General features: G+C 42.5%; 1 protein-coding gene across 1 annotated transcript in view; it reads left to right on the top strand.

The window, feature by feature from the left end:
* Positions 1–1,255: 1,255 nt before the first annotated feature.
* The window catches only part of LOC109875203 (SWI/SNF-related matrix-associated actin-dependent regulator of chromatin subfamily A containing DEAD/H box 1A), a 30,195-nt gene continuing 5,196 nt past the window's right edge, over positions 1,256–26,254 (top strand). Inside the window, exons 1-11 of the mRNA XM_031817223.1 lie at positions 1,256–1,262; positions 1,632–1,730; positions 3,084–3,162; positions 3,326–3,843; positions 8,619–8,815; positions 9,316–9,406; positions 11,608–11,707; positions 11,936–11,995; positions 12,327–12,402; positions 24,275–24,410; positions 24,601–24,732. Coding sequence (XP_031673083.1) covers positions 1,686–1,730; positions 3,084–3,162; positions 3,326–3,843; positions 8,619–8,815; positions 9,316–9,406; positions 11,608–11,707; positions 11,936–11,995; positions 12,327–12,402; positions 24,275–24,410; positions 24,601–24,732 — 1,434 coding nt within the window. The 5' untranslated portion in view covers positions 1,256–1,262; positions 1,632–1,685. The remainder of the gene's footprint in view (positions 1,263–1,631; positions 1,731–3,083; positions 3,163–3,325; positions 3,844–8,618; positions 8,816–9,315; positions 9,407–11,607; positions 11,708–11,935; positions 11,996–12,326; positions 12,403–24,274; positions 24,411–24,600; positions 24,733–26,254) is intronic.

Raw genomic sequence — 26,254 nt, 5'->3', positions numbered from 1 at the left:
TATATAGACTTGTTTATACTGCATTATTGACTGTATGTTTGTTTTTACTCCATGTGTAACTCTGTGTCGTTTTATCTGTCGAACTGCTTTGCTTTATCTTGGCCAGGTCGCAATTGTAAATGAGAACTTGTTCTCAACTTGCCTACCTGGTTAAATAAAGGTAAAATAAATAAAAAATAAATAGACTGTCTCTGGTGTGGGGGGGTAGACTGTCTGGTCTGGGTGGGGGGTAGACTGTCTCTGGTTGGGGGGGGGTAAGACTGTCTCTGGTGTGTGGGGGGGTAGACTGTCTCTGGTGTGGGGGGGTTAGACTGTCTCTGGTGTGGGGGGTAGACTGTCTCTGGTGTGGGGGGGTAGTACTGTCTCTGGTGTGGGGGGGTAGACTGTCTCTGGTGTGGGGGGGGTAGACTGTCTCTGGTGTGGGGGGGTAGACTGTTTCTGGTCGTGGGGGGGTGAGACTGTCTTGGTTGTGGGGGGGTAGACTGTCTTGGGGGGGGGGTGGGAGATTCTGGTGTGGGGGGGGGGGAGGGTTGGGGGGGGGTAGATGTCTCTGGTGTGTGGGGGGGGGGGTAGACTGTCTCTGGTGTGTGGGGGGGGTGTAGACTGTCTTGGTGTGGGGGGGGGGTAGACTGTCTGGTGTGTGGGGGGGGTAGAGGTCTCTGGTGTGGGGGGGGGTAGACTGTCTCTGGTTGTGGGGGGGGGTAGACGTCTTGGTGTGTGTGGGGGGGGTAGACTGTCTTGGTGTGTGGGGGGGGAGGATGTCTCTGGTGTGTGGGGGGGGTAGAGTGTTCTGGTGTGGGGGGGGGGGGGGGTAGATGTCTCTGGTGTGTGGGGGGGGGGGGGGGTGGTAGACTGTATTGGTGTGGGGGGGGGGGTAGATGTCTCTGGTGTGGGGTTGGGGGGGGGGGGGGTAGACTGGTCTCTGGTTGGGGGGGGGGGGTAGACTGTCTCTGGTGTTGGGGGGGGGGGTAGACTGTCTCTGGTGTGGGGGGGGGGGGGTGGGTAGACTGTCTCTGGTGTGGGGGGGGGGGGTAGACTGTCTCTGGTGTGTGGGGGGGAGGTAGACTGTCTCTGGTGTGTGGGGGGCAGGTAGACTGTCTCTGGTGTGGGGGGGGGGCAGGTAGACTGTCTCTGGTGTGGGGGGGGGCAGTAGACTGTCTCTGGTGTGGGGGGGGGGTAGACTGTCTCTGGTTGGGGGGGGGTAGACTGTCTCTGGTGGGGGGGGTAGACTGTCTCTGGTGTGGGGGGGTAGACCGTCTCTGGTGTGGGGGGGTAGACCGTCTCTGGTGTGGGGGGGGTAGACCGTCTCTGGTGTGGGGGCGTTTGTGGGGGGGGGGGGTAGACCGTCTCTGGTGTGGGGGGGGGGGTAGACCGTCTCTGGTGGGCGGGGGGGTAGACCGTCTCTGGTGAGGCGGAGGGGCTTCAGACCGTCTCTGGGTGAGGCGGAGGGGCTTCAGACCGTCTCTGGTGTGGCAAGGGGGTCGACCTTCACACCAGGCATGCATTGTGCTGTTGCTGCTTCTCCTCAGCAGTACTAACCTTCACTGTGCGTGTGTTCACTATTATTATTGTTTTGTGCAAAATGTTTGCTACGGTGTACACTACTGAATACACCCTGTCTGATTCACCAGGCTGAAGACTCTGAAGAAGAGGGCGCAGAGCCCAGCTGGGAAAGACAGGAGGCCATGGTTAGGAAACTGCAGAGGAAATTCCCTGACCAGGATAAGGAAGTGAGTGAGAGCGTCAGCCACACAGAAATCCTACAAATCACTTTCTGTACGTATCAGTTCTAGATGTATCACAGGAGGCTTCTGAGGGGAGGACAGCTCATAATAATGGCCTGAACGGAGCGACAGGAGTGGCATCAAACGCATGGAAACCATGGGTGGTTTTCAAAATGCATACTACCGCACGGGAGGGTCGGCGTGTGAGTCCAAACCAAAGTATGCGAAATGGAGCGCGGAGGGCACTACTCAGTTTGTACATATTTTGAAGCATGCGTCAATGCAAACTTCAATGGACAGTATGCCAAGAAATGACTCAAACGTGTAACATAAAAAAATTCTATCTCAATGAATGGCAGCCATTGTTAGAGCTGAATCGAGAGAGAATTCACTCCGACTTCAGAATGAAATGTTGCCTCATGTTTCCTGACTGCAATATTTTATCTTGATGTGTTAATTAATACATGCTATGTTAATTTTGGCATGGTTACCTGCCTACAAAGTAGGTAGCAAGCCCATAGTAAGTTAATAGATCTAACTGGCTAGCTAGTACTGTTAGCTAGTCGTATAGCCACAAAGAACCGTTATCTAGCTATCCATGAAGAATTGACATCTACCTTGGATAACATTGGTTTTAGATCATTTTTTGCCTGTTATCATATCTGGTTAGGTACATTATTAAGATTAACATATAGCTAGCTGACAGTTATGAAGTAAAACGGTTGCTTTGTGTGTATCTTGTTTGGTCTTTATTGCCATTGTCCTGGCAGGAAGAAGGGTCAGGGAATGGGGAGGTGCAGAGTATTACAGTAGGGGGAGAGCCAGTGTCTCCACACTCGTCCTCACAAGAACGTACTCAATAGAACATCCTCTGAGAGTGTACTTGGAGCATGAGTGTTGATCACGGTAGTATTCATATTGAGAATCGCCCCAATGTGTCTGATGTATTTGATACCATTCCACTTATTCTGCTCCAGCCATTACAATTAGCTCATCCTCTCCAATTAAGGTGCCACCAACCTCCTGTGATGTAATTCTATGGTCAGCTGTTGCCACGGCAACCACGCACACCTCGCAGAGTCATGATCACAACACACCAGGTGGTGAGAGAATCTTTCTTAGACTCACTGCAAACTTCGAGGAACAGGCTTTTTTTAAATAGTTGGTCTGACGGTGGCATCATCCTCTTCCCTCGCTTGCGGAAACAAGAAGAGAAGCAGATAAAGAAAATCGAGCGTTTTATTTCAATTTGAATTTTTTATAATCTTTTTTAATATATATATTTTTTTTTAGAGAGGTGAAAAGGTGACTGTCGTGTGACAATTAATCTCTTCTACCCCTGTCTGTCACATCCTACAGGAACTCAGGGCTGTGCTCCAGGAACATGAGTGGAACGTAGCCGACGCCTTGGAGGCGCTTCGTATGTTCTCTGACCCAGGTGATCATGACACTGTCCTCGTCCAGATGAAACATCACTGATCGTGTTGCTGCAGTCATGTGACTGTTTCACCTATTCTTACCATCTAGTGTGTTTATTACTACTGTACTCGTTATATTTATCAATGTGCCCTTTTTTTTTTTACTGATTTCTTCTCCTGAAGAGGAATACACCAGCTCTCCTGAAGTCAAGCAAAAGGAACCCAAAGCCAAGAGCGACACCAAACCAAGCAACAGCAAGAGTGACGCCAAGCCAAGCAGAGAGTCCAAGGACTCTCAAGCAAAGCCAAGCAAAGCTTCCCCTCTGAAATGGATGTTCAAGAAATTTTCCCCTGACTCCAAACCTACCTCCTCTTCAAATTTGCAGAGCCTGAAGATGTCCAACGGGACCAGCATGGCTAGAAAGGAGGCAGTGGAGAGGAAGAGGAAGGCTCACACCTCTGACGAGAGGGCCAGCAGCTCTGAGGGCGAGGACGAGGAGGCGACCAGCAGTGAGTTTGAGGGCGAGGACGATGAGCTGGACTCTGGGGCGGAAGACGAGGGCACATCCACGCTACAAGGCCAGATCCTGCTCTTCTTCCAGGAGGCCTCGCTGGATGAGCTGTCCCTCATCACCGGCTGTTCGGTGAAGAAGGCCAAGAAGATCGTGGAGCTGCGGCCTTTTGCTTTTTGGCACAAGCTGGTAAGAGATTGCCCACCACCCCTCCTATCTGCATGCTCTTGTCACTAAGCTTCAATGCTCCTTCCAACTAAGGCCCTGCAGTTCTGTCCCATTTTATTCCATTTGTGTCTCTTGTTCTTTTTGCAATGTACACTGATTTTGGTTTTAGGTGAAGGTGTGTTCTACTCAGTCTACGACTCGTGGCCTGGCCTCCTTAGCCATGTTAGGTTTCTACACTCTCTCTCTATCTCTCTATCTCTATATATATCTCTCTATATATATATCTCTCTATCTCTATATATATCTATCTCTATATATATCTATCTCTATATATATCTATCTCTATATATATCTATCTCTATATATATCTATCTCTATATATCTATCTCTATATATATCTATCTCTATATATATCTATCTCTATATATCTATCTCTATATATCTATCTCTATATATATATCTATATCTATCTCTATATATATATATATATCTATCTCTATATATCTCTCTATATATATCTCTCTATATATATCTCTCTATATATATCTCTCTATATATATCTCTATCTCTATATATATCCCTATCTCTATATATATCTCTGTCTCTATATATCTCTCTATCTCTATATATATCTATCTCTCTATCTCTATATATATCTATCTCTATATATATCTATCTCTATATATATCTATCTCTATATATCTATCTCTATATCTATCTCTATATATATATATATATCTCTGTCTCTATATATATCTCTATCTCTATATATATCTCTATCTCTATCTCTATATATCTCTCTATATATATCTCTCTATATATATCTCTCTATATATATCTCTATCTCTATGTATATCCCTATCTCTATATATATCTCTGTCTCTATATATATCTCTATCTCTATCTCTATATATCTATCTCTATATATATATATATATATCTATCTCTATATATATATATATATCTATCTCTATATATATATCTCTATATATATATATCTCTATATATATATATCTCTATATATATATATCTCTATATATATATCTCTATATATATCTCTATCTCTATATATATCTCTATATATATCTCTATATATATCTCTATATATATCTCTATATCTATCTCTATCTATCTCTATATATATCTCTATATATCTCTATCTCTATATATCTCTATCTCTATATATATCTCTATCTCTATATATATCTCTATCTCTATATATATCTCTCTCTATCTCTATATATATCTCTCTCTATCTCTATATATCTCTATCTCTATATATCTCTATCTCTATATATATCTCTCTCTATCTCTATATATATCTCTCTCTATATATATCTCTATCTCTATATATCTATCTCTATATATATCTCTATCTATATATATCTCTATCTCTATATATATATATCTCTATCTCTATATATATATATCTCTATCTCTATATATATATATATATATCTCTATCTCTATATATCTCTATATATATCTCTATCTCTATATATCTCTATCTCTATATATCTCTATCTCTATATATCTCTATCTCTATATATATCTCTATCTCTATATATATCTCTATATATATATATCTCTATCTCTATATATATATATATCTCTATATCTATCTCTATCTATCTCTATATATATCTCTATATATCTCTATCTCTATATATCTCTATCTCTATATATATCTCTCTCTATCTCTATATATATCTCTCTCTATCTCTATATATATCTCTCTCTATCTCTATATATATCTCTATCTCTATCTCTATATATCTCTATCTCTATATATATCTCTCTCTATATATATCTCTCTCTATATATATCTCTATATATATATATATATCTCTATCTCTATATATATATATCTCTATCTCTATATATATATATCTCTATCTCTATATATATATCTCTATCTCTATATATCTCTATATATATCTCTATCTCTATATATATCTCTATCTCTATATATCTCTATCTCTATATATCTCTATCTCTATATATATCTCTATCTCTATATATATCTCTATCTCTATATATATATATATATCTCTCTATATATATATATATCTCTATATCTATCTCTATCTATCTCTATATATATCTCTATATATCTCTATCTCTATATATCTCTATCTCTATATATATCTCTATCTCTATATATATCTCTCTCTATCTCTATATATATCTCTCTCTATCTCTATATATATCTCTCTCTATCTCTATATATATCTCTCTCTATCTCTATATATCTCTATCTCTATATATCTCTATCTCTATATATATCTCTCTCTATATATATCTCTCTCTATATATATCTCTATCTCTATATATATATATATATCTCTATCTCTATATATCTCTATATATATCTCTATCTCTATATATCTCTATCTCTATATATATCTCTATCTCTATATATCTCTATCTCTATATATCTCTATCTCTATATATATCTCTATCTCTATATATATCTCTATATATATATATCTCTATCTCTATATATATATATATATATATATATATCTCTATCTCTATATATATATATATATCTCTATATATATATATATATCTATATCTATCTCTATATCTATCTCTATCTATCTCTATATATATCTCTATATATCTCTATCTCTATATATCTCTATCTCTATATATATCTCTATCTCTATATATATCTCTCTCTATCTCTATATATATCTCTCTCTATCTCTATATATATCTCTCTCTATCTCTATATATATCTCTCTCTATCTCTATATATCTCTATCTCTATATATCTATCTCTATATATATCTCTATATATATATATCTCTATCTCTATATATATATATCTCTATCTCTATATATATATATCTCTATCTCTATATATATATATATCTCTATCTCTATATATATATATATATCTCTATCTCTATATATCTCTATATATATCTCTATCTCTATATATCTCTATCTCTATATATCTCTATCTCTATATATATCTCTATCTCTATATATATCTCTATCTATATATATATATATCTCTATCTCTATATATATCTCTATCTCTATATATATCTCTATATCTCTATATATATCTCTATATATATCTCTCTATCTATCTCTATCTATCTCTATATCTATATATATATATATATGGCCTACTATGACAAACCATGTGACTAGTTGTGGAATGATGGAAACCCCAGCTCATTGGCTGCTGCCAATGTCACTCCATGTTGGCAGCAGAGAAATATAAAATGTAGCAGTGTTTTCCACTAGCATCCGCTATACAGCCGGTTACACACACTTTCAGCTGGGTACTTTTTCCAATTAAATTAAAAAGGCTACTTTTTTACAATTTGCTAGTCAGAAAAACAGTCACCCGAGCACTCTTCCCCCTAGAATGAACAATATGCATCTTCTTGTGATTTATTCATAGGACAGGTGCCTGTTAGTCACAAAGTGAGCGACAACAGGGAAACACTGCTGTAAACTAAAGATCTCCTTTGTATTTTCCATATGGGGGGGTGTTCCAAAGCTCTATCACAAAAAAAACAGAAAAAAAACTTTTTATGGGCCTCTTCTGGCTTATTAGTCTCCTTTCTCCTTCTGTGCTGTGGACCTTCCCTCTCGCACACGGAGCCCAAGCCCCTGCCACTCACACAGGGAGCCCAAGCCACTCGCACACGGAGCCCAAGCCCCTGCCACTCGCACACGGAGCCCAAGCCACTCGCACACGGAGCCCAAGCCCCTGCCCCTCGCACACGGAGCCCAAGCCCCTGCCCCTCGCACACGGAGCCCAAGCCCCTGCCCCTCGCACACGGAGCCCAAGCCCCTGCCCCTCGCACATGGCAGATCAAGGTTAGTTCTTCTGTTGTAATCTTTAATGGACTGTAGCCCCTACCACATGCCGTGGACGTCGGAGCCTGTGTAGTATGACTCCACCTTATTCCTATAATGTCCCTTTTCTTGTTTGATGACTGGAGGTCATTGTTGGACTTCTTGTACTTGTTCCTGTCCTCAGCCATAGCCTCAGGGTTGTGTGTGGTAGCCCTGTGTGTGGTAGCCCTGTTCTTTAGTTTAGCGCCAACCTCTGTGTTAATCCAAGGCTTTTGATTGGGGAAGATTGGAACCCTCGCCATGGGCACAACGCCGCTGATGTATTTTCTGATGAAGCCAGTGGTGGTTTGCTCATCGACGTTATCAGCGGAGCCTCAAAACATCCCATTCAGCGCTAGCAAAGCAGTCCAGAAGCATACCAACTGATTTTGGTGGCCATTTCTCAACGGGGCAAATCACGGGTACTTCCTGTTTCGGCTTCCGCTTCTAAACAGGAAGGGTCATTGGATATGCAGGGTTGTCACTCCCACACAGCTCTAAACAGGACCATTGGATATGCAGGGTTGTCACTCCCACACAGCTCTAAACAGGACCATTGGATATGCAGGGTTGTCACACAGCTCTAAGCAGGACCATTGGATATGCAGGGTTGTCACTCCCACACAGCTCTAAGCAGGACCATTGGATATGCAGGTGTGAATTGAAGAGCCACAAGGCACTTTAAACCTGAACTGGCTCCCCCACCACCATGAACCACCAGCTGAAAGATATTATGTGAATGTGGTGTGAATTCAGCTGGCCCACTGTATGGTAGTCCTCAACGACCATGACATAGCCTCATCTTTAATTCACGTCTTGGGCTTCGTTGTGCAACCGTACAATTGCATAACTGATCTCATGTCAGATGAAAAAGATGAGGCATTATGACCGGTTGGTGACACACTTTTTTAATGTGTGTGTCCGTTTCTCAGAAGGAGCAGTTCCACAAGGAGAAAGGCCTGTCTGTGGAGCTGCTGCTGGGCTGCAGGGTGGTGCTGAGGGAGAGAGCCGTGGTCCGGGGTCTCATGTCCAAGTGCCAGAACATCTCGGGCAAGATGGTGAAGGGAGTCAGCCAGGTCATCGACAACGGCATGGGCTCCATGACCCAGCCCTCCATCCTCAACAGAAAGTAAGTGAAATGTCCAGAGGCGCCATTCGTTTTGGAACCGTTCACATAGAAATATGTTGTGTAGAACAAATATGCGTCTCTGACAAGGAGTAATGGCATTTCTATCTGAAACGTTCAACGTTTGCCTACTGAACGTAGATTACATCTAAACTGCTGTAGTCATTTTATATTCCAGCTGGGGAATTAAAAGGTATTGGAAGGACCGACCAATAGACCCTTTATTAAGAGAACAAATCCTCACTGGTAACGAACATAAAAATCCCAAATGCAAAAGTGAATGCCATGGTAATTCATTCATCCATTTACCATGGATGTATTCTGAAAACAGTTGTCCCCACATCGGCTATGACTTATTGTCTGGAAGTAATAAAGGAATAAACCTTTTTGACCCCATTAAACAAATGTATCGCATCATAAATGTTATGCCACATGTCTGTCAGATACTGGAATGTCTTATTTTTGCATCTAAATATATTGTATTGTGATTGGTTGCCATGCAGGTTAAAATTGAAACCCTACCAGTTGATTGGGCTGAAGTGGCTTCTCCTGCTGCACCAACACAAGCTGAGTGGAATCCTGGCTGATGAGATGGTGAGCTGACTACCCAATACAGATACATGCGGTTTCTCAAATGCCACCCTATTATCTCTCTAGTGTACTATTGGCCAGGGCCCATAGGGAATAGGGTGCCATTTGGGACCTTGCCACATACTATGGTGTTCCTTAATTATTGTGGATTTACCCCTCCCTGTGTTGTAGAACTGTTACCAACCAAAAACAGATAATGGCCAGTATAAAATGCCCTGTAAAGGCCGTCTTCCTCCTTTCCTGTCGACCTAACTTCCACTCGCAGTCCCTTCAGTTTCTCTGAAGTCCCCGTCAGTTTGGCTGCTCAGCCTACCTTCGTTATCCCTCTCTCATCATAGCACTTTCATTCCTAAACCAATCGGAGCGCTTGAAAATGTGCATCTGGACACTGCACCCGCTCAGCTCCGGTCAGAGCGTTGCATCTGGACACTGCACCCGCTCAGCTCCGGTCAGAGCGTTGCATCTGGACACTGCACCCGCTCAGCTCCGGTCAGAGCGTTATGATCATCCGACGGGAGAAGACGCATGTTTTTACTGTCAGCATTAACAGGGATGTCAATGTTGTGCCGAGCATCAGAATGGAAGTTGCAAGAGGATTTTATCTGGGTTTTCACATGCTGGGTAATAATAGATAATTACCACTAATTACTTCATGTTACGTTTCAGCCATATGTGTTCTACTGTATGGCTGTTACTATTCATTAATTACCACTAATTACTTCATGTTACGTTGATACGTTTCAGCCATATGTGTTCTACTGTATGGCTGTTACTATTCATTAATTACCACTAATTACTTCATGTTACGTTGATACGTTTCAGCCATATGTGTTCTACTGTATGGCTGTTACTATTCATTAATTACCACTAATTACTTCATGTTATGTTGATACGTTTCAGCCATATGTGTTCTACTGTATGGCTGTTACTATTCATTAATTACCACTAATTACTTCATGTTATGTTGATACGTTTCAGCCATATGTGTTCTACTGTATGGCTGTTACTATTCATTAATGTTAGAGTTGACAATACTACTTGATTGATTGTTTTTCCTATGTAGTATTATTGCGTACTGACGGAAGTGTTATTGCATTGGTTGTACTTGTGCAGAAGTGGTTTAATTGTCGTATTGATAAACATAGTGTTATGTCTGTTCACGCTTCCACAACATTTTCCAAAGTTTTATTAGGGGGTTTTATTGTGCTGCCATGAGCTTCTAGCGTCATCCCAGACAGTTCTTGGAGATTGCTCATGCCGAGTCCTTTACGACTCTGTGGCACCAGGACACATCTGATCTCAAAGGTCTCAAGGCTGGAGCCAGATGGGGCCGTAAATCTTGACCCCTTTTTCAATCCAAGGCATTTGTTTCTCTCTTTCTCTCCAAGAGGTGAATGTATACGTCGATATTGATGCCATTTATGCCCTTGATGTATATATAATGCATAGTTACAACCCTTAACCAGTACTGTTTACATGTGTTCGTATCTTCGCAACGATAACATTCCAAGTCATTTGGATTACCAGAACCATATAAACATCCTCAAATGGATACGTGTGTGTGTGTGTGTGTGTGTAATGGTGACTGTCAAGAGTACAGTGATGTTTTACCCAGACAGTACTATAGAGGGCAGAACCAAACCAATCAGTTAGAATATACCACGTATACAGCGGGTGAGGGCCTTCACAGCCGACCGCTCAGACGGGTGAGGGCCTTCACAGCCGACCGCTCAGACGGGTGAGGGCCTTCACAGCCGACCGCTCAGACGGGTGAGGGCCTTCACAGCCGACCGCTCAGACGGGTGAGGGCATTCACAGCCGACCGCTCAGACGGGTGAGGGCATACCAGCCAATCGTTTTTACGTGGCCCTTCTCGATGGATTTAGCTACCAACAGTCTTTACAAAGGCTCTAGATAAGTGAGTGTTTGACTAATGGTGTGGGTGGAGCAACGGCAGCTGACTACACAGAACTAAAGGAATGTGGGACAGATCTGTTTTAACATTCTGAAGGAAAGGCTGTCTTGTTTGGTTGAAATACTGTTAGGTTTCCAGGAGGTGATTCAAGTCCTGACAAGAGACCTGGGACTCCGTGATGCTGTTTTTTAACTCGTACTTGTTTTGAAGAGCAGATATTGATCTATTTTCTCTCTTTCTCACTCTCTCTCCATCTCTCTTTTTACTCTCTTGGTCATCTACTCGACAGGGTTTGGGAAAGACCATCCAGGCCATAGCATTCCTGGCCAGGCTGTACCAGGATGGCATCAAAGGCCCCCACCTCATCACTGTGCCCGCCTCCACCCTGGGTAAGGGCTCTGCTCATGTCAATCCACTCACTTTATAACCAATTAAGTGTGTTTTATAACCACTTATAGAAAACATGACACAAAAACAAGGGAGTATTGTTTGATCATTTTACTTAAAACATGACTGGCCTTTTAATAATATCTGTGTAGCATAAATATCAGGTTTTGTCTGAGTCAATTGTACTAAAATGTATTAAAGTGGTCTGAAATGTGTTCCCTTGGCTCCAGATAACTGGGTTCGGGAGCTAAAGCTGTGGTGCCCCAGTCTCAAGGTGCTAGTCTATTACGGTGAGGCATTTTGATTGGTTGATTTTAATTGTCAATAAAAAATATATAATATTTTTTTTTTTAACATGACTGGCACAATAACATCTAACTTATTTTGGTTGCGGTCCCATCTCTTCCTTAGCTTTTATCTGTTCAGGTCCAGGATAAAGTGATCGGTTGTTAGCTTTGAGTCTTGTTAGCTTTGGTTGTTAGCATTGAGTGATCGGTTGTTAGCTTTGAGTTGTTAGCTTTGAGTCTATTATTACTAGAAAGGGAGTCCCCGTTGTAATCAATGAGGCCATATTGGATGGTCATTATATTTCTATGGCATAAACCCCTGGTGTGTTTTCAGGCTCTGTGGAGGACCGTCAGTATCTGCGACATGACATTCTGAATAATCGGGTGGACTTCAACGTCATCGTGTCCACGTGAGTCGTTCAACACATGCTTGTTAGATATCACTGCACTGTTGGAGCTAGAAACACAAGCATTTCGCTACACCCGCAATAACATCTGCTAAACGCATGTATGTGACCAATAACATCTGCTAAACGCATGTATGTGACATGTAAAATTTGATTTGACACACGCGTACATACAGTTGAAATCGGAAGTTTCCATACACCTTAGCCAAATACATTTAAACTCAGTTTTTCACAATTCCTGACATTTAATCCTAGTAAAAATTCTCTGTCTTAGGTCAGTTAGGATCACCACTTTTATTTTAAGAATGTGAAATGTCAGAATAATAGCAGAGGGATTTATTTCAGCTTTTTATTTCTTTCATCACATTCCCAGTGGGTCAGAAGTTTACAAACTCAATTAGCATTTGGTAGCATTGCCTTTAAATTGTTTAACTTGGGTCAAACGTTTCGGGTAGCCTTCCACAAGCTTCCCACAATAAGTTGGGTGAATTTTGGCCCATTCCTCCTGACAGAGCTGGTGTAACTGAGTCAGATTTGTAGGCCTCCTTGCTCGCACACGCTTTTTCAGTTCTACCCACAAATGTTCTATAGGATTGAGGTCAGGGCTTTGTGATGGCCACTCCAATACCTTGACTTTGTTGCCCTTAAGCCATTTTCCACAACTTTGGAAGTATGCTTGGGGTCATTGTCCATTTGAAAGACCCATTTTTGACCAAGCTTTAACTTCCTGACTGATGTCTTGCGATATTGCTCCAATATATCCACGTAATATTCCTACCTCATGATGCCATCTATTTTGTGAAGTGCACCAGTCCCTCCTACAGCAAAGCACCTCCACAATGTGATGCTGCCACCCCCATGTTTCACGGTTGGGATGATGTTCTTCGGCTTGCAAGCCTCCCCCTTTTTCCTCCAAACATAACGATGGTCATTTTATTATTATTATTATTATTATTATTATTATTATACCTTTATTTCAACAAGGAACACAGACTGAGACCAAGGTCTCTTTTACAGCTGGGCCCATGTTTACACATACATACATTATGGCCAAACAGTTCTATTTTTAGTGCCTCCCGGGTGGCGCAGTGGTCTAAGGCACTGCATCACAGTGGTCTAAGGCACTGCATCACAGTGGTCTAAGGCACTGCATCACAGTGGTCTAAGGCACTGCATCACAGTGGTCTAAGGCACTGCATCACAGTGGTCTAAGGCACTGCATCACAGTGGTCTAAGGCACTGCATCACAGTGGTCTAAGGCACTGCATCACAGTGGTCTAAGGCACTGCATCACCAGAGATTCTGGGTTCGAGCGGCGCACAACAGTTCTATTTTGTTTCATCAGACCAGAGGACATTTCTTCAAAAAGTAAAATCTTTGTCCCCATGTGCAGTTGCAATCCGTAGTCTGGCTTTTTTATGGCAGTTTTGGAGCAGTGGCTTCTTCCTTGCTGAGCGGCCTTTCAGGTTATGTTGATTTAGGACTAGTTTTACTGTGGATATAGATACTTTTGTACCGGTTTCCTCCAGCATCTTCAAGGTCCTTCGCTGTTGTTCTGGGATTGATTTGCACTTTTCGCACCAAAGTACGTTCATCTCTAGGAGACAGAACTCGTCTCCTTCCTGAGCGCAATTTTTTTTTTTTAACCAGGTAGGTCAAGTTGAGAACAAGTTCTCAATTACAATTGCGACCTGGCCAAGATAAAGCAAAGCAGTTCGACAGATACAACGACACAGAGTTACACATGGAATAAAACAAACATACAGTCAATAATACAGTATAAACAAGTCTAAATATGATGTGAGCAAATGAGGTGAGATAAGGGAGGTAAAGGCAAAAAAGGTCATGGTGGCAAAGTAAATACAATATAGCAAGTAAAACACTGGAATGGTAGTTTTGCAATGGAAGAATGTGCAAAGTAGAAATAAAAATAATGGGGTGCAAAGGAGCAAAATAAATTAAATACAGTAGGGAAAGAGGTAGTTGTTTGGGCTAAATTATAGGTGGGCTATGTACAGGTGCAGTAATCTGTGAGCTGCTCTGACAGTTGGTGCTTAAAGCTAGTGAGGGAGATAAGTGTTTCCAGTTTCAGAGATTTTTGTAGTTCGTTCCAGTCATTGGCAGCAGAGAACTGGAAGGAGAGGCGGCCAAAGAAATAATTGGTTTTGGGGGTGACTAGAGAGATATACCTGCTGGAGCGTGTGCTACAGGTGGGAGATGCTATGGTGACCAGCGAGCTGAGATAAGGGGGGACTTTACCTAGCAGGGTCTTGTAGATGACATGGAGCCAGTGGGTTTGGCGTCGAGTATGAAGCGAGGGCCAGACAACGAGAGGGTACAGGTCGCAATGGTGAGTAGTATATGGGGCTTTGGTGACAAAACGGATTGCACTGTGATAGACTGCATCCAATTTGTTGAGTAGGGTATTGGAGGCTATTTTGTAAATGACATCGCCAAAGTCGAGGATTGGTAGGATGGTCAGTTTTACAAGGGTATGTTTGGCAGCATGAGTGAAGGATGCTTTGTTGCGAAATAGGAAGCCAATTCTAGATTTAACTTTGGATTGGAGATGTTTGATATGGGTCTGGAAGGAGAGTTTACAGTCTAACCAGACACCTAAGTATTTGAGTTTGAGTTTATTTTTTATTTTTACAGGGACAGTGCACATTAATCAACGTTTCAGTAAATGTGCCGGTTTTAGCCAGCCGGCTAATTTTCAACCGCAGTCCCTGGGCAGGTTATTAAAAACAATTACAATATAGACAATAGCAACATAGAACAAGCAAGACATAGCAACATAGGACAAGCAAGACATAGCATACAGACAGAGCAACATTGGACAAGCAAGACGTAGCATACAGACAGAGCAGCATAGAACAAAAAGCAGCAAGTCAAAATTCATAAAAGCAACAAAGTGTTTCCACACCTCACAAGCTACAGACAACAGACAACATGGAGAGCGGCAACACACAGCTAGGGACCATGTTCACAAATCTGATTGACCTTTAGCCATGTCTTCAAGCCTTTTGTGAAAGTGTGATATGTGGTGCAGTTATGTGTGTCTGATGGCAGTGTATTCCAGACATGGGAAGCTCTCACAGAGAATGCAGATTTACTAAAGGTGCTTTTCCTTAGGGGAACTATACAGTCACCTCTCATGGCAGACCTTGTGGATCTGCTGCCATATGTCTGGGTTTTCTGTTTAACAAAAATATTGAGTGGAGGGGGAGCCAGGCCATTAAGGATCTTGAATACAAGACATGCGTCGGTGTATTGCACAAGATTTTCCCAACTCAAGAGCTCATGCTTTCTAAGGATGTGACAATGATGATGGCTATTGGGCTTCCTATCAAGCACTTTGAGAGCCTGTTTGTAGACAGACTGAATAGGTTTTAATGTTGTACAGCAAGCTTGGGCCCAACTAGTCAAGCAGTATGTTAAGTGGGGGAGTATCATAGATTTGAAGTACAGTTTTGCTACCTCTGTAGTCAAACAATTTCGTATAAATCGGAAATTAGCTAGGTTGAATTTGGTTATTTGAATGACCTTTTTCACATGCTTTTTAAAAGAGGTTGGAATCAAGTATGATGCCATGGTACTTAAAATCGGATACCACCTGGAGCTTCTCCCCTGACACACAGACATCTGGCTCAGTAGCATCTGTTGCCCTCTTTGTGAAGAACATGCAAACAGTTTTTTTTCACATTGAGATGCAAACACGAGTCACTGAGCCACTTTGTAACCTGGACCATTACAGTAGTGAGTTCTTGTGCAGCTTGTTGTTTGCTCTTTGCATGCACATATATCACTGTATCATCTGCATACATTTGAACTTCAGACCCAGTACAGACAGAAGGCAGATCATTAATGTACAGGCTGAACAGGAGGGGCCCCAGTATTGACCCTTGGGGCACGCCCACATCATAGCTACGAGTGGGCGACAGCTCATTGCTCACTCTGACACACTGAGTTCTGCCTTCAAGGTATGATTTCATCCATCTCAAAGCATCAGGGGAAAAGTTGAACTTGGACAATTTTGTGATGAGAATCTCATGGTTAACAGTATCAAAAGCCTTCCTTAGGTCCAGAAACACAGCCCCAACAGCACCCCCTTTGTCCATCTTGGACTTCACATTTTCCAGAAGAAAGCAGTTGGCCGTTTCTGTGGAGTGTTTCGCTCTGAAGCCAAACTGCATGGAGTGTAATGTGAAGGGGCTGTTGTTGAGGTGGGCAATCAGTTGTTCTGCTACACACTTTTCAACAACCTTTGACACCACAGGTAGTATACTAATGGGCCTGTAGTTACTCACGTTAGCAGGGTCGCCCGATTTAAAGATGGCCGTTATTATGGCCGACTTCCATACCCTTGGAAACACACCGAGACCAATAGATGTGTTGGTGACCTTACTAATGGGGCCAATGAGTGACTCTTTGTAGTTTTTAAGAAAGGTAGAGTCCATCCCAAACACATCTTTGTAGTTGTCCACGTATTCTAAGTCAGAGCCGTCCAGAGTAGTGATGTTGGACAGGCGGGTAGGTGCAGTTAGCAATCGGTTGAAGAGGATGCATTTAGTTTTACTTGTATTTAAGAGCAATTGGAGGCCACGGAAGGAGAGTTGTATGGTATTGAAGCTTACCTGGAGGGTTGTTAACACAGTGTCCAAAGAAGGGCCAGAAGTATACAGAATGGTGTCGTCTGCGTAGAGGTGGATCATAGACTCACCAGCAGCAAGAGCGACCTCATTGATGTATACAGAGAAGAGAGTCGGTCCAAGAATTGAACACTGTGGCACCCCCATAGAGACTGCCAGAGGTCCGGACAGCAGACCCTCCGATTTGACACACTGAACTTTATCAGAGAAGTAGTTGGAGAAGCAGGCGAGGCAATCATTTGAGAAACCAAGGCTGTCGAGTCTGCCGATGAGGATGTGGTGATTGACAGAGTCGAAGGCCTTGGCCAGATCAATGAATACGGCTGCCCAGTAATGTTTCTTATCGATGGCGGTTAAGATATCGTTTAGGACCTTGAGCGTGGCTGAGGTGCACCCATGACCAGCTCTGAAACCAGATTGCATAGCAGAGAAGGTATGGTGAGATTCGAAATGGTCGGTAATCTGTTTGTTGACTTGGCTTTCGAAGACCTTAGAAAGGCATGGTAGGATAGATATAGGTCTGTAGCAGTTTGGGTCAAGAGTGTCCCCCCCCTTTGAAGAGGGGGATGACTGCAGCTGCTTTCCAATCTTTGGGAATCTCAGACGACACGAAAGAGAGGTTGAACAGGCTAGTAATAGGGGTGGCAACAATTTCGGCAGATAATTTTAGAAAGAATTGATTGTCTAGCCCGGCTGATTTGTAGGGGTCCAGATTTTGCAGCTCTTTCAGAACATCAGCTGAACGGATTTGGGAGAAGGAGAAATGGGGAAGGCTTGGGCGAGTTGCTGTTGACCGGGGTAGGAGTAGCCAGGTGGAAAGCATGGCCAGCCGTAGAAAAATGCTTATTGAAATTATCAATTATGGTGGATTTATCAGTGGTGACAGTGTTTCCTATCTTCAGTGCAGTGGGCAGCTGGGAGGAGGTGTTCTTATTCTCCATAGACTTTACAGTGTCCCAGAACTTTTTTGAGTTAGTGTTGCAGGAAGCAAATTTCTGCTTGAAAAAGCTAGCCTTGGCTTTTCTAACTGCCTGTGTATAATGGTTTCTAGCTTCCCTGAACAGCTGCATATCACGGGGGCTGTTCGATGCTAATGCAGAACGCCATAGGATGTTTTTGTGTTGGTTAAGGGCAGTCAGGTCTGGGGAGAACCAAGGGCTATATCTGTTCCTGGTTCTAAATTTCTTGAATGGGGCATGTTTATTTAAGATGGTTAGGAAGGCATTTAAAAAAAAATATCCAGGCATCCTCTACTGACGGGATGAGATCAATATCCTTCCAGGATACCCCGGCCAGGTCGATTTAGAAAGGCCTGCTCGCTGAAGTGTTTCAGGGAGCGTTTTACAGTGATGAGTGGAGGTCGTTTGACCGCTGACCCATTATGGATGCAGGCAATGAGGCAGTGATCGCTGAGATCTTGGTTGAAGACAGCAGAGGTGTATTTAGAGGGCAAGTTGGTTAGGATGATATCTATGAGGGTGCCCGTGTTTAAGGCTTTGGGGAGGTACCTGGTAGGTTCATTGATAATTTGTGTGAGATTGAGGGAATCAAGTTTAGATTGTAGGATGGCTGGGGTGTTAAGCATGTTCCAGTTTAGGTCGCCTAGCAGCACGAGCTCTGAAGATAGATGGGGGGGCAATCAGTTCACATATGGTCTCCAGAGCACAGCTGGGGGCAGAGGGTGGTCTATAGCAGGCGGCAACGGTGAGAGACTTGTTTTTAGAGAGGTGGATTTTTAAAAGTAGAAGTTCAAATTGTTTGGGTACAGACCTGGATAGTAGGACAGAACTCTGCAGGCTATCTTTGCAGTAGATTGCAACACCGCCCCCTTTGGCAGTTCTATCTTGTCTGAAAATGTTGTAGTTTGGAATTAAAATTTCAGAATTTTTGGTGGTCTTCCTAAGCCAGGATTCAGACACAGCTAGAACATCCGGGTTGGCAGAGTGTGCTAAAGCAGTGAATAGAACAAACTTAGGGAGGAGGCTTCTAATGTTAACATGCATGAAACCAAGGCTATTACGGTTACAGAAGTCGTCAAGAGAGCGCCTGGGGAATAGGAGTGGAGCTAGGCACTGCAGGGCCTGGATTCACCTCTACATCGCCAGAGGAACATAGGAGGAGTAGAATAAGGGTGCGGCTAAAAGCAATAAGAATTGGTCATCTAGAACAGAGTAAAAGGAGGTTTCTGGGGGAGATAAAATAGCATCAAGGTATATTGTACAGACAAAGGTATGGTAGGATGTGAATACAGTGGAGGTAAACCTAGGTATTGAGTGATGAAGAGAGAGATATTGTCTCTAGAAACATAATTGAAACCAGGAGATGTCATTGCATGTGTGGGTGGTGGAACTAATAGGTTGGATAAGGTATAGTGAGCAGGACTAGAGGCTCTACAGTGAAATAAGCCAATAAACACTAACGGCTGCGTGGTCCCATGGTGTTTATACTTGCGTACTAATGTTTGTATGTTTGTACAGATGAACATGGTACCTTCAGGCATTTGGAAATTGCTCCCAAGGATGAACCAGACTTGTGGAGGTCTAAAATTATGTTTTGTTGGTTGATGTCTTCTGATTTTCCCATGATGTCAAGCAAAGAGGCAGTGAGTTTGAAGGTAGGCCTTGAAATACATCCACAGGTACACCTCCAATTGACTCAAATGATGTCAATTAGCCTATCAGAAGCTTCTAAAGCCATGACATAATTTTCTGGAATTTCCCAAACTGTTTAAAGGCACAGTCAACTTAGTGTATGTAAACTTCTGACCCACTGGAATTGTGATGCAATGAATTATAAGTGAAATCTGTCTGTAAACAATTGTTGGAAAAATTACTTGTGTCATGCACAAAGTAGATGTCCTAAGCGACTTGCCAAAACTATAGTTTGTTAACAAGATTGTGGATTGTGGAGTGGTTGAAAAACGAGTTTTAATGACTCCAACTTAAGTGTATGTAAACTTCAGACTTCAAATGTACACACCATAGACTTAGATAGACGACTCATCTTTGTCTGTCCGATTATGGCGTCTGTGAATGTTTGGATAGTGCCAATGAGGCCATCTCCGTTTTGAAGTCGTCCACCTGGAGTGGGTTGTTTGAACAGGTATAAAGACAAGGTTGGCGATTTACTGCCACCTGCCGTTATGGAATGTTTGCGAACAAGTATAAATCATTGACTTATCCCTCCTGAGGACCTGGATGGAATTATGTGATCCTTCCTTAACCCATATGAAGTCCCACCCAGTTGACTACTTCAAAATGGTCAAAGTACTTAATGTCGCCGCCCATGCTTTTGGGAACTAGAGTTGTATATAACAGACACATGCACACCATGTAGTCAGATAGGTTTCAGTCTGTCTGTCAGTGGAACCACAATAACCCCTAGTGCAGGGTTCCCCATCTGGTGGACTGCGGGCAGAATTTTCCCTGCGGGTGGTTTTATTTGCCCCCCCCCCCCCCCCCCCCCCCCCAAGTTTTCTGAGCAAAACATTTAGTGTTTTATTTATTTATTTTCAAACTGACCCAAGATCAGCATCTAGGGCCTACTTCACTCTACAGCTGTGCAAGGGGTGTACTGACCCAAGATCAGCATCTAGGGCCTACTTCACTCTACAGCTGTGCAAGGGGTGTACTGACCCAAGATCAGCATCTAGGGCCTACTTCACTCTACAGCTGTGCAAGGGGTGTACTGACCCAAGATCAGCATCTAGGGCCTACTTCACTCTACAGCTGTGCAAGGGGTGTACTGACCCAAGATCAGCATCTAGGGCCTACTTCACTCTACAGCTGTGCAAGGGGTGTACTGACCCAAGATCAACGTCTAGTGCAGGGGTGGGCAAACTTTTTTTGGCTCAAGGGCCACATTCAGCTTTTGAAACAAAGTGAAGGGACACAGACTAAATGTGAGACAAAACATATGAAGCCTTTTGTTCACGTTGACACACAAGTAGTAGTGTACTATATATAGGTGTACGTATGCTGCTAAGATTGCAGAACAACTATTTCACTGTATTATCTCTACCCACAATCAGACTCAGACACAAAAAGTGCAAACTTTTGAAATATGAAAAAAAAACATGTTTATATGACTGGAAACGGCAAACATCTGATAAAGATCCTGATGTACAATCTGAGTGACGGAAATAAGAGCAAAAAATTTTTTAAGTATTTGAGTTCATATTTAATGGCCTGTTTATGACGGTATATTATGGAATTCCACCCTAAGTAAAGAACATTGTAAACCACATACACAAAACATTTGGCTTCATGTTGATATGTAGATGGTCTATAACTCTTTATATGGTCACCATAGCTTCTCCCACCTGTAGCACACGCTCCAGCAGGTATATCTCTCTAGTCACCCCCAAAACCAATTATTTCTTTGGCCGCCTCTCCTTCCAGTTCTCTGCTGCCAATGACTGGAACGAACTACAAAAATCTCTGAAACTGGAAACACTTATCTCCCTCACTAGCTTTAAGCACCAACTGTCAGAGCAGCTCACAGATTACTGCACCTGTACATAGCCCACCTATAATTTTGCCCAAACAACTACCTCTTTCCCTACTGTATTTAATTAATTAATTAATTTAGCTCCTTTGCACCCCATTATTTTTATTTCTACTTTGCACATTCTTCCACTGCACATCTACCATTCCAGTGTTTTACTTGCTATATTGTATTTACTTTGCCACCATGGCCTTTTTTTGCCTTTTACCTCCCTTATCTCACCTCATTTGCTCACATCATATATAGGCTTGTTTATACTGTATTATTGACTGTATGTTTGTTTTACTCCATGTGTAACTCTGTGTCGTTGTATGTGTCGAACTGCTTTGCTTTATCTTGACCAGGTCGCAATTGTAAATGAGAACTTGTTCTCAACTTGCCTACCTGGTTAAATAAAGGTGTTCTCAACTAGCCTACCTGGTTAAATAAAGGTGTTCTCAACTAGCCTACCTGGTTAAATAAAGGTGTTCTCAACTAGCCTACCTGGTTAAATAAAGGTGTTCTCAACTAGCCTACCTGGTTAAATAAAGGTGTTCTCAACTAGCCTACCTGGTTAAATAAAGGTGTTCTCAACTAGCCTACCTGGTTAAATAAAGGTGTTCTCAACTAGCCTACCTGGTTAAATAAAGGTGTTCTCAACTAGCCTACCTGGTTAAATAAAGGTGTTCTCAACTAGCCTACCTGGTTAAATAAAGGTGTTCTCAACTAGCCTACCTGGTTAAATAAAGGTGTTCTCAACTAGCCTACCTGGTTAAATAAAGGTGAAATATAAATAAATACATATTAAAGCAGATTACTGAAGTTGTCATCATCTCAGCCCAAATAAAGTACAATCTGAACCATTGTAATGTAAAACGAATGGGGACAAATCCAGCATCCGAGTGCATTGCTGGATAATTCTCACTGCAATAACCATCACATAATCATTTTTAAAAGACTGTTTTGGAAAGAACCCTGGCCTGGCCTATCCCACTCTTGGTGATTTCAGTCTTAATGTGAACAATGGATCTGGTCCGCTCTCTTGGAAAGGGTGTTAAAGTCTGGTGTCATTTCTGAAGTAGAGATCCTCAGAACAGCTGACAAGTGGTTTGTTAAATTTGTTGTAGTGGCCCTGCCCATGCTTTAAATTACTGAGAAAGTTTATTCACACACACAACCTGAATAACCCAGCATACTCTGGGTGTGCTTTTTCATGTTTGGAAACTTTTTGTGGTTGTACTTCTCCTTCAAAGCACTGTCACACTGGATGTAGATAAGATCCAGTTGTGTGTCTGGTGAAAGTCTGCTGCCTCAGTTTGTATGAGATGGCAATTTGAATATACTCCAGAATGTTGTGAAGAGTGATCAGATGAATTGCGATTTAATTGCAAAGTCCCTCTATGACATGCAAATGAACTGAATCACAAAAAAAGCATTTCAGCCCTGCCAAAAAAGGACCAGCTGACATCATGTCAGTGATTCTTTCGTTAACACAGGTGTGAGTGTTGACGAGGACAAGGCTGGAGATCACTCTGTCATGCTGATTGCGTTTGAATAACAGACTGGAAGCTTCAAAAGGAGGGTGGTGCTTGGAATCATTGTTCTTCCTCTGTCAACCATGGTTACCTGCAAGGAAACATGTGCTGTCATCGTTGCTTTGCACAAAAAGGGCTCCACAGATGTTGCTGCCAGTAAGATTGCACCTAAAATCAACCATTTATCGGATCATCAAGAACTTCAAGGAGAGCGGTTCAATTGTTGTGAAGAAGGCTTCAGGGCGCCCAAGAAAGTCGAGCAATAGCCAGGACCGTGTCCTAAAGTTGAATCAGCTGCGCGATCGGGGCACCACCAGTACAAGAATAACATTACAGTATAAGAACTGGATGATATTAAAGAGCTTTACATGCTGTGGCTGTCCCAAGTGGCATCCTCTTCCCTTTATAGTGCACATATTTTGACCAGAGCCCTATGAGCTGTGGTGAAAAGGAGTGCACTATAAAGGGAAAAGGGTGCTATTTGGGATGGTTCCAGTGTACGAGGCGGCCATATGGAAAATGAAGGCACGGAGTCCACCCTTGGTACGTCTTCTCCAATCTTGTTAGCTGACATTAAGCCTCCACACATGATGAGTACCAGGAATACCAGGAATTCACTGGAACTTAAAGGCCCTGACATCTTGACTTTGCTTAGTGTGCGCATGCGAGCTAGGGGTGTGAATGTTTAAACGTTAATGTTTTGAGAAAATCGCTAACTGAAAGTAGATTTTTTTTTTCTTCACAAAATGTAAATGATAAAATAACCGCTCCCGATCATCATCATCATCATCATCATCATCATCATCATCATGCTCAGCATGCCATCGTTGTTAACAGTTGGGAAAATGGCAGAGAATGGCAAGCAACAGCTGTGAAGTCCAATATGGCAGTACTTTGAGATGTTAAAGGAGATGGTGGTGAAATGCTAACATTGCGAGGTGAGGTACAGTGATGATAGTACAGGTCCAATGCCTAGCCATGTGAAAGAAACGCACTGAGACCCAAACCGTTGCTGGCAGCAGCGCAGGCCCTCAACAACAGACATTAGACAGCTTCACACGAAAGCCGACAGTATCTGATTGTAAAATAGGTAGAACTTCAGTGTGCGCTTGCATGCCTGAAGCCCTTCCACTTTGACGAAGGCCCGACAAAGGGAATGAACGTTCAACTATAGATGCTGATGTCTGTCGTTCCTCTCTGCAGATACAACCTGGCCATCGGCAACGACAGCGACCGCAGTCTCTTCCGCAAGCTCAAATTGAAGTACGCCGTGTTTGACGAGGGCCACATGCTGAAGAACATGAAGTCCCTCCGTTACCGCCACCTCATGGCCATCAATGTTAGTGTACCCAACACTGCCTTCCTGTGTTTACCTCTCCCTGCCTGTGTTTACCTCTCCCTGCCTGTGTTTACCTCTCCCTGCCTGTGTTTACCTCTCCCTGCCTGTGTTTACCTCTCCCTGCCTGTGTTTACCTCTCCCTGCCTGTGTTTACCTCTCTCTCCCTGACTACCTGTCTCTGTGTCCCCAGGCTGAGCACCGGTTGCTCCTGACCGGCACCCCTGTGCAGAACAACCTGCTGGAGCTGATGTCGCTGCTCAACTTCATCATGCCCTCCATGTTCTCCAGCAGCACCACGCAGATAGCCAAGATGTTCTCCATGGTAAGGTCAGGTTTAGGGTTGACATTTTTGGTCACTTTCCCCAAATTCCCAGGGTTGGAAGATTTGAAGACAGTAGGAACATTCTCATAATCTGGAGGGAATAAGCAGGAAATCTAGTATCTTCCAACCAGAAGATTTATAGACAAACTGGGAGTTACTGGAATTTTACAACACTAGTCAGGCTGGCAGAAGCTTGAATCGACCGGATGGGGATTGGAGATCAAAACTGGGTTTCAAACCAAGCTTGTACCAAACTCAGACCACAGCCTGTCTTCACAAAGCGTCTCAGAGTAGGAGTGCTGATCTAGGATCCGTTTTGCCCTTTTAAATCGTAACAACTAACTCTTGCTCAGTGCTCCTACTCTGAGACATTATCATGCCAAGACAAAAACACGCCAACTTCAGCTTTTTACCACCTTATCTTTATCTGAAAAGGTACTTTTTATTGTCCTCCAACTGAGGTAATCATGATTGCGGTATTATGTTTAAAAGTCCCACCAACGCCTCAGTATAAAATGTCTCCTTTCATCTTACTGGCTTTGGCCCTCATTAAATCATGAACATTCTTATCTGACATCAAACTTCTCAGTCACAATTCATTTTAATGCATTTACTCTCCATTAAAATGTAGGTATTTTGGTCCTCGAGCTGTTCATGCTTGTCACCGTAATGCTTTGCCTCTTAACCATTTTTTTGTGTGTTCTAGACTTTGACAGATAAATATTTAAAGGCCCTTATAATTAGCTTTAAAATTCTGGGTAATGTGCATGCGATTTGTAGTGTATCGGTCTTCAGCCAAAATAGCTGGTGGGAACTTTGAAAAAAGAGAGAGAGCGATGGTGTGATCACATTGGCCGATGATGATACATTTACTTCAGTATTACAGCTAATATTTATCCAAGGAATAATGCGCAATTATGCAAGCTGCTGCACTAGTCCTCTCCTCCTGGAGCCAGAAGCTATAGGTTACAGTATCTTGGACATTTATGTTGAGCATGTTTTGCTACAATTATTACTTTTCTAAAAAACAGTTTGCTGGAATGTTTTTGCAGCAAGCTATCAATGTGTATGACACTGTATCTAACAAAGCAGAGTGATGGTAGGAAACAAAGATGAAACATTGATGAAAAAAAACGACATTTTTTAAATGATTAGAAACCTTACAGTTTGTTTCCAACGCACATACAGACTCTCAGAAAGAGGGCATGCACTCTGTTTCAAATTGGAGTGGCAGGTAGCCTAGTGGTTAGAGCGTTGAGCCAGTAACCGAAAGGTTGCTAGATCGAGTCCCCGAGCTGACAAGGTCAAACTCTGTCATTCTGACCCTGAACGAGGCAATTAACCCACTGTTCCCCGGTAGGCCGTCATTGTAAATAAGAATTTGTTCTTAACTGCTTAAAGTTTAAATACATTTTTTTTTTAAGGCACTTTTTTGTTTATGACAGGTTCCCATGACACTCAAGTTGATGGGAAAAATATTTATATTCCATTCTTACTATAAAATGTGTGTTGACTGTGATCA

This window comes from Oncorhynchus kisutch, linkage group LG3 (genome assembly GCF_002021735.2).
Source record: "Oncorhynchus kisutch isolate 150728-3 linkage group LG3, Okis_V2, whole genome shotgun sequence".
In the NCBI taxonomy this organism is placed as follows: domain Eukaryota; kingdom Metazoa; phylum Chordata; class Actinopteri; order Salmoniformes; family Salmonidae; genus Oncorhynchus; species Oncorhynchus kisutch.
Note: the sequence above shows the minus strand (reverse complement) of the source record. Positions and strands in the feature narration are given on the sequence as shown.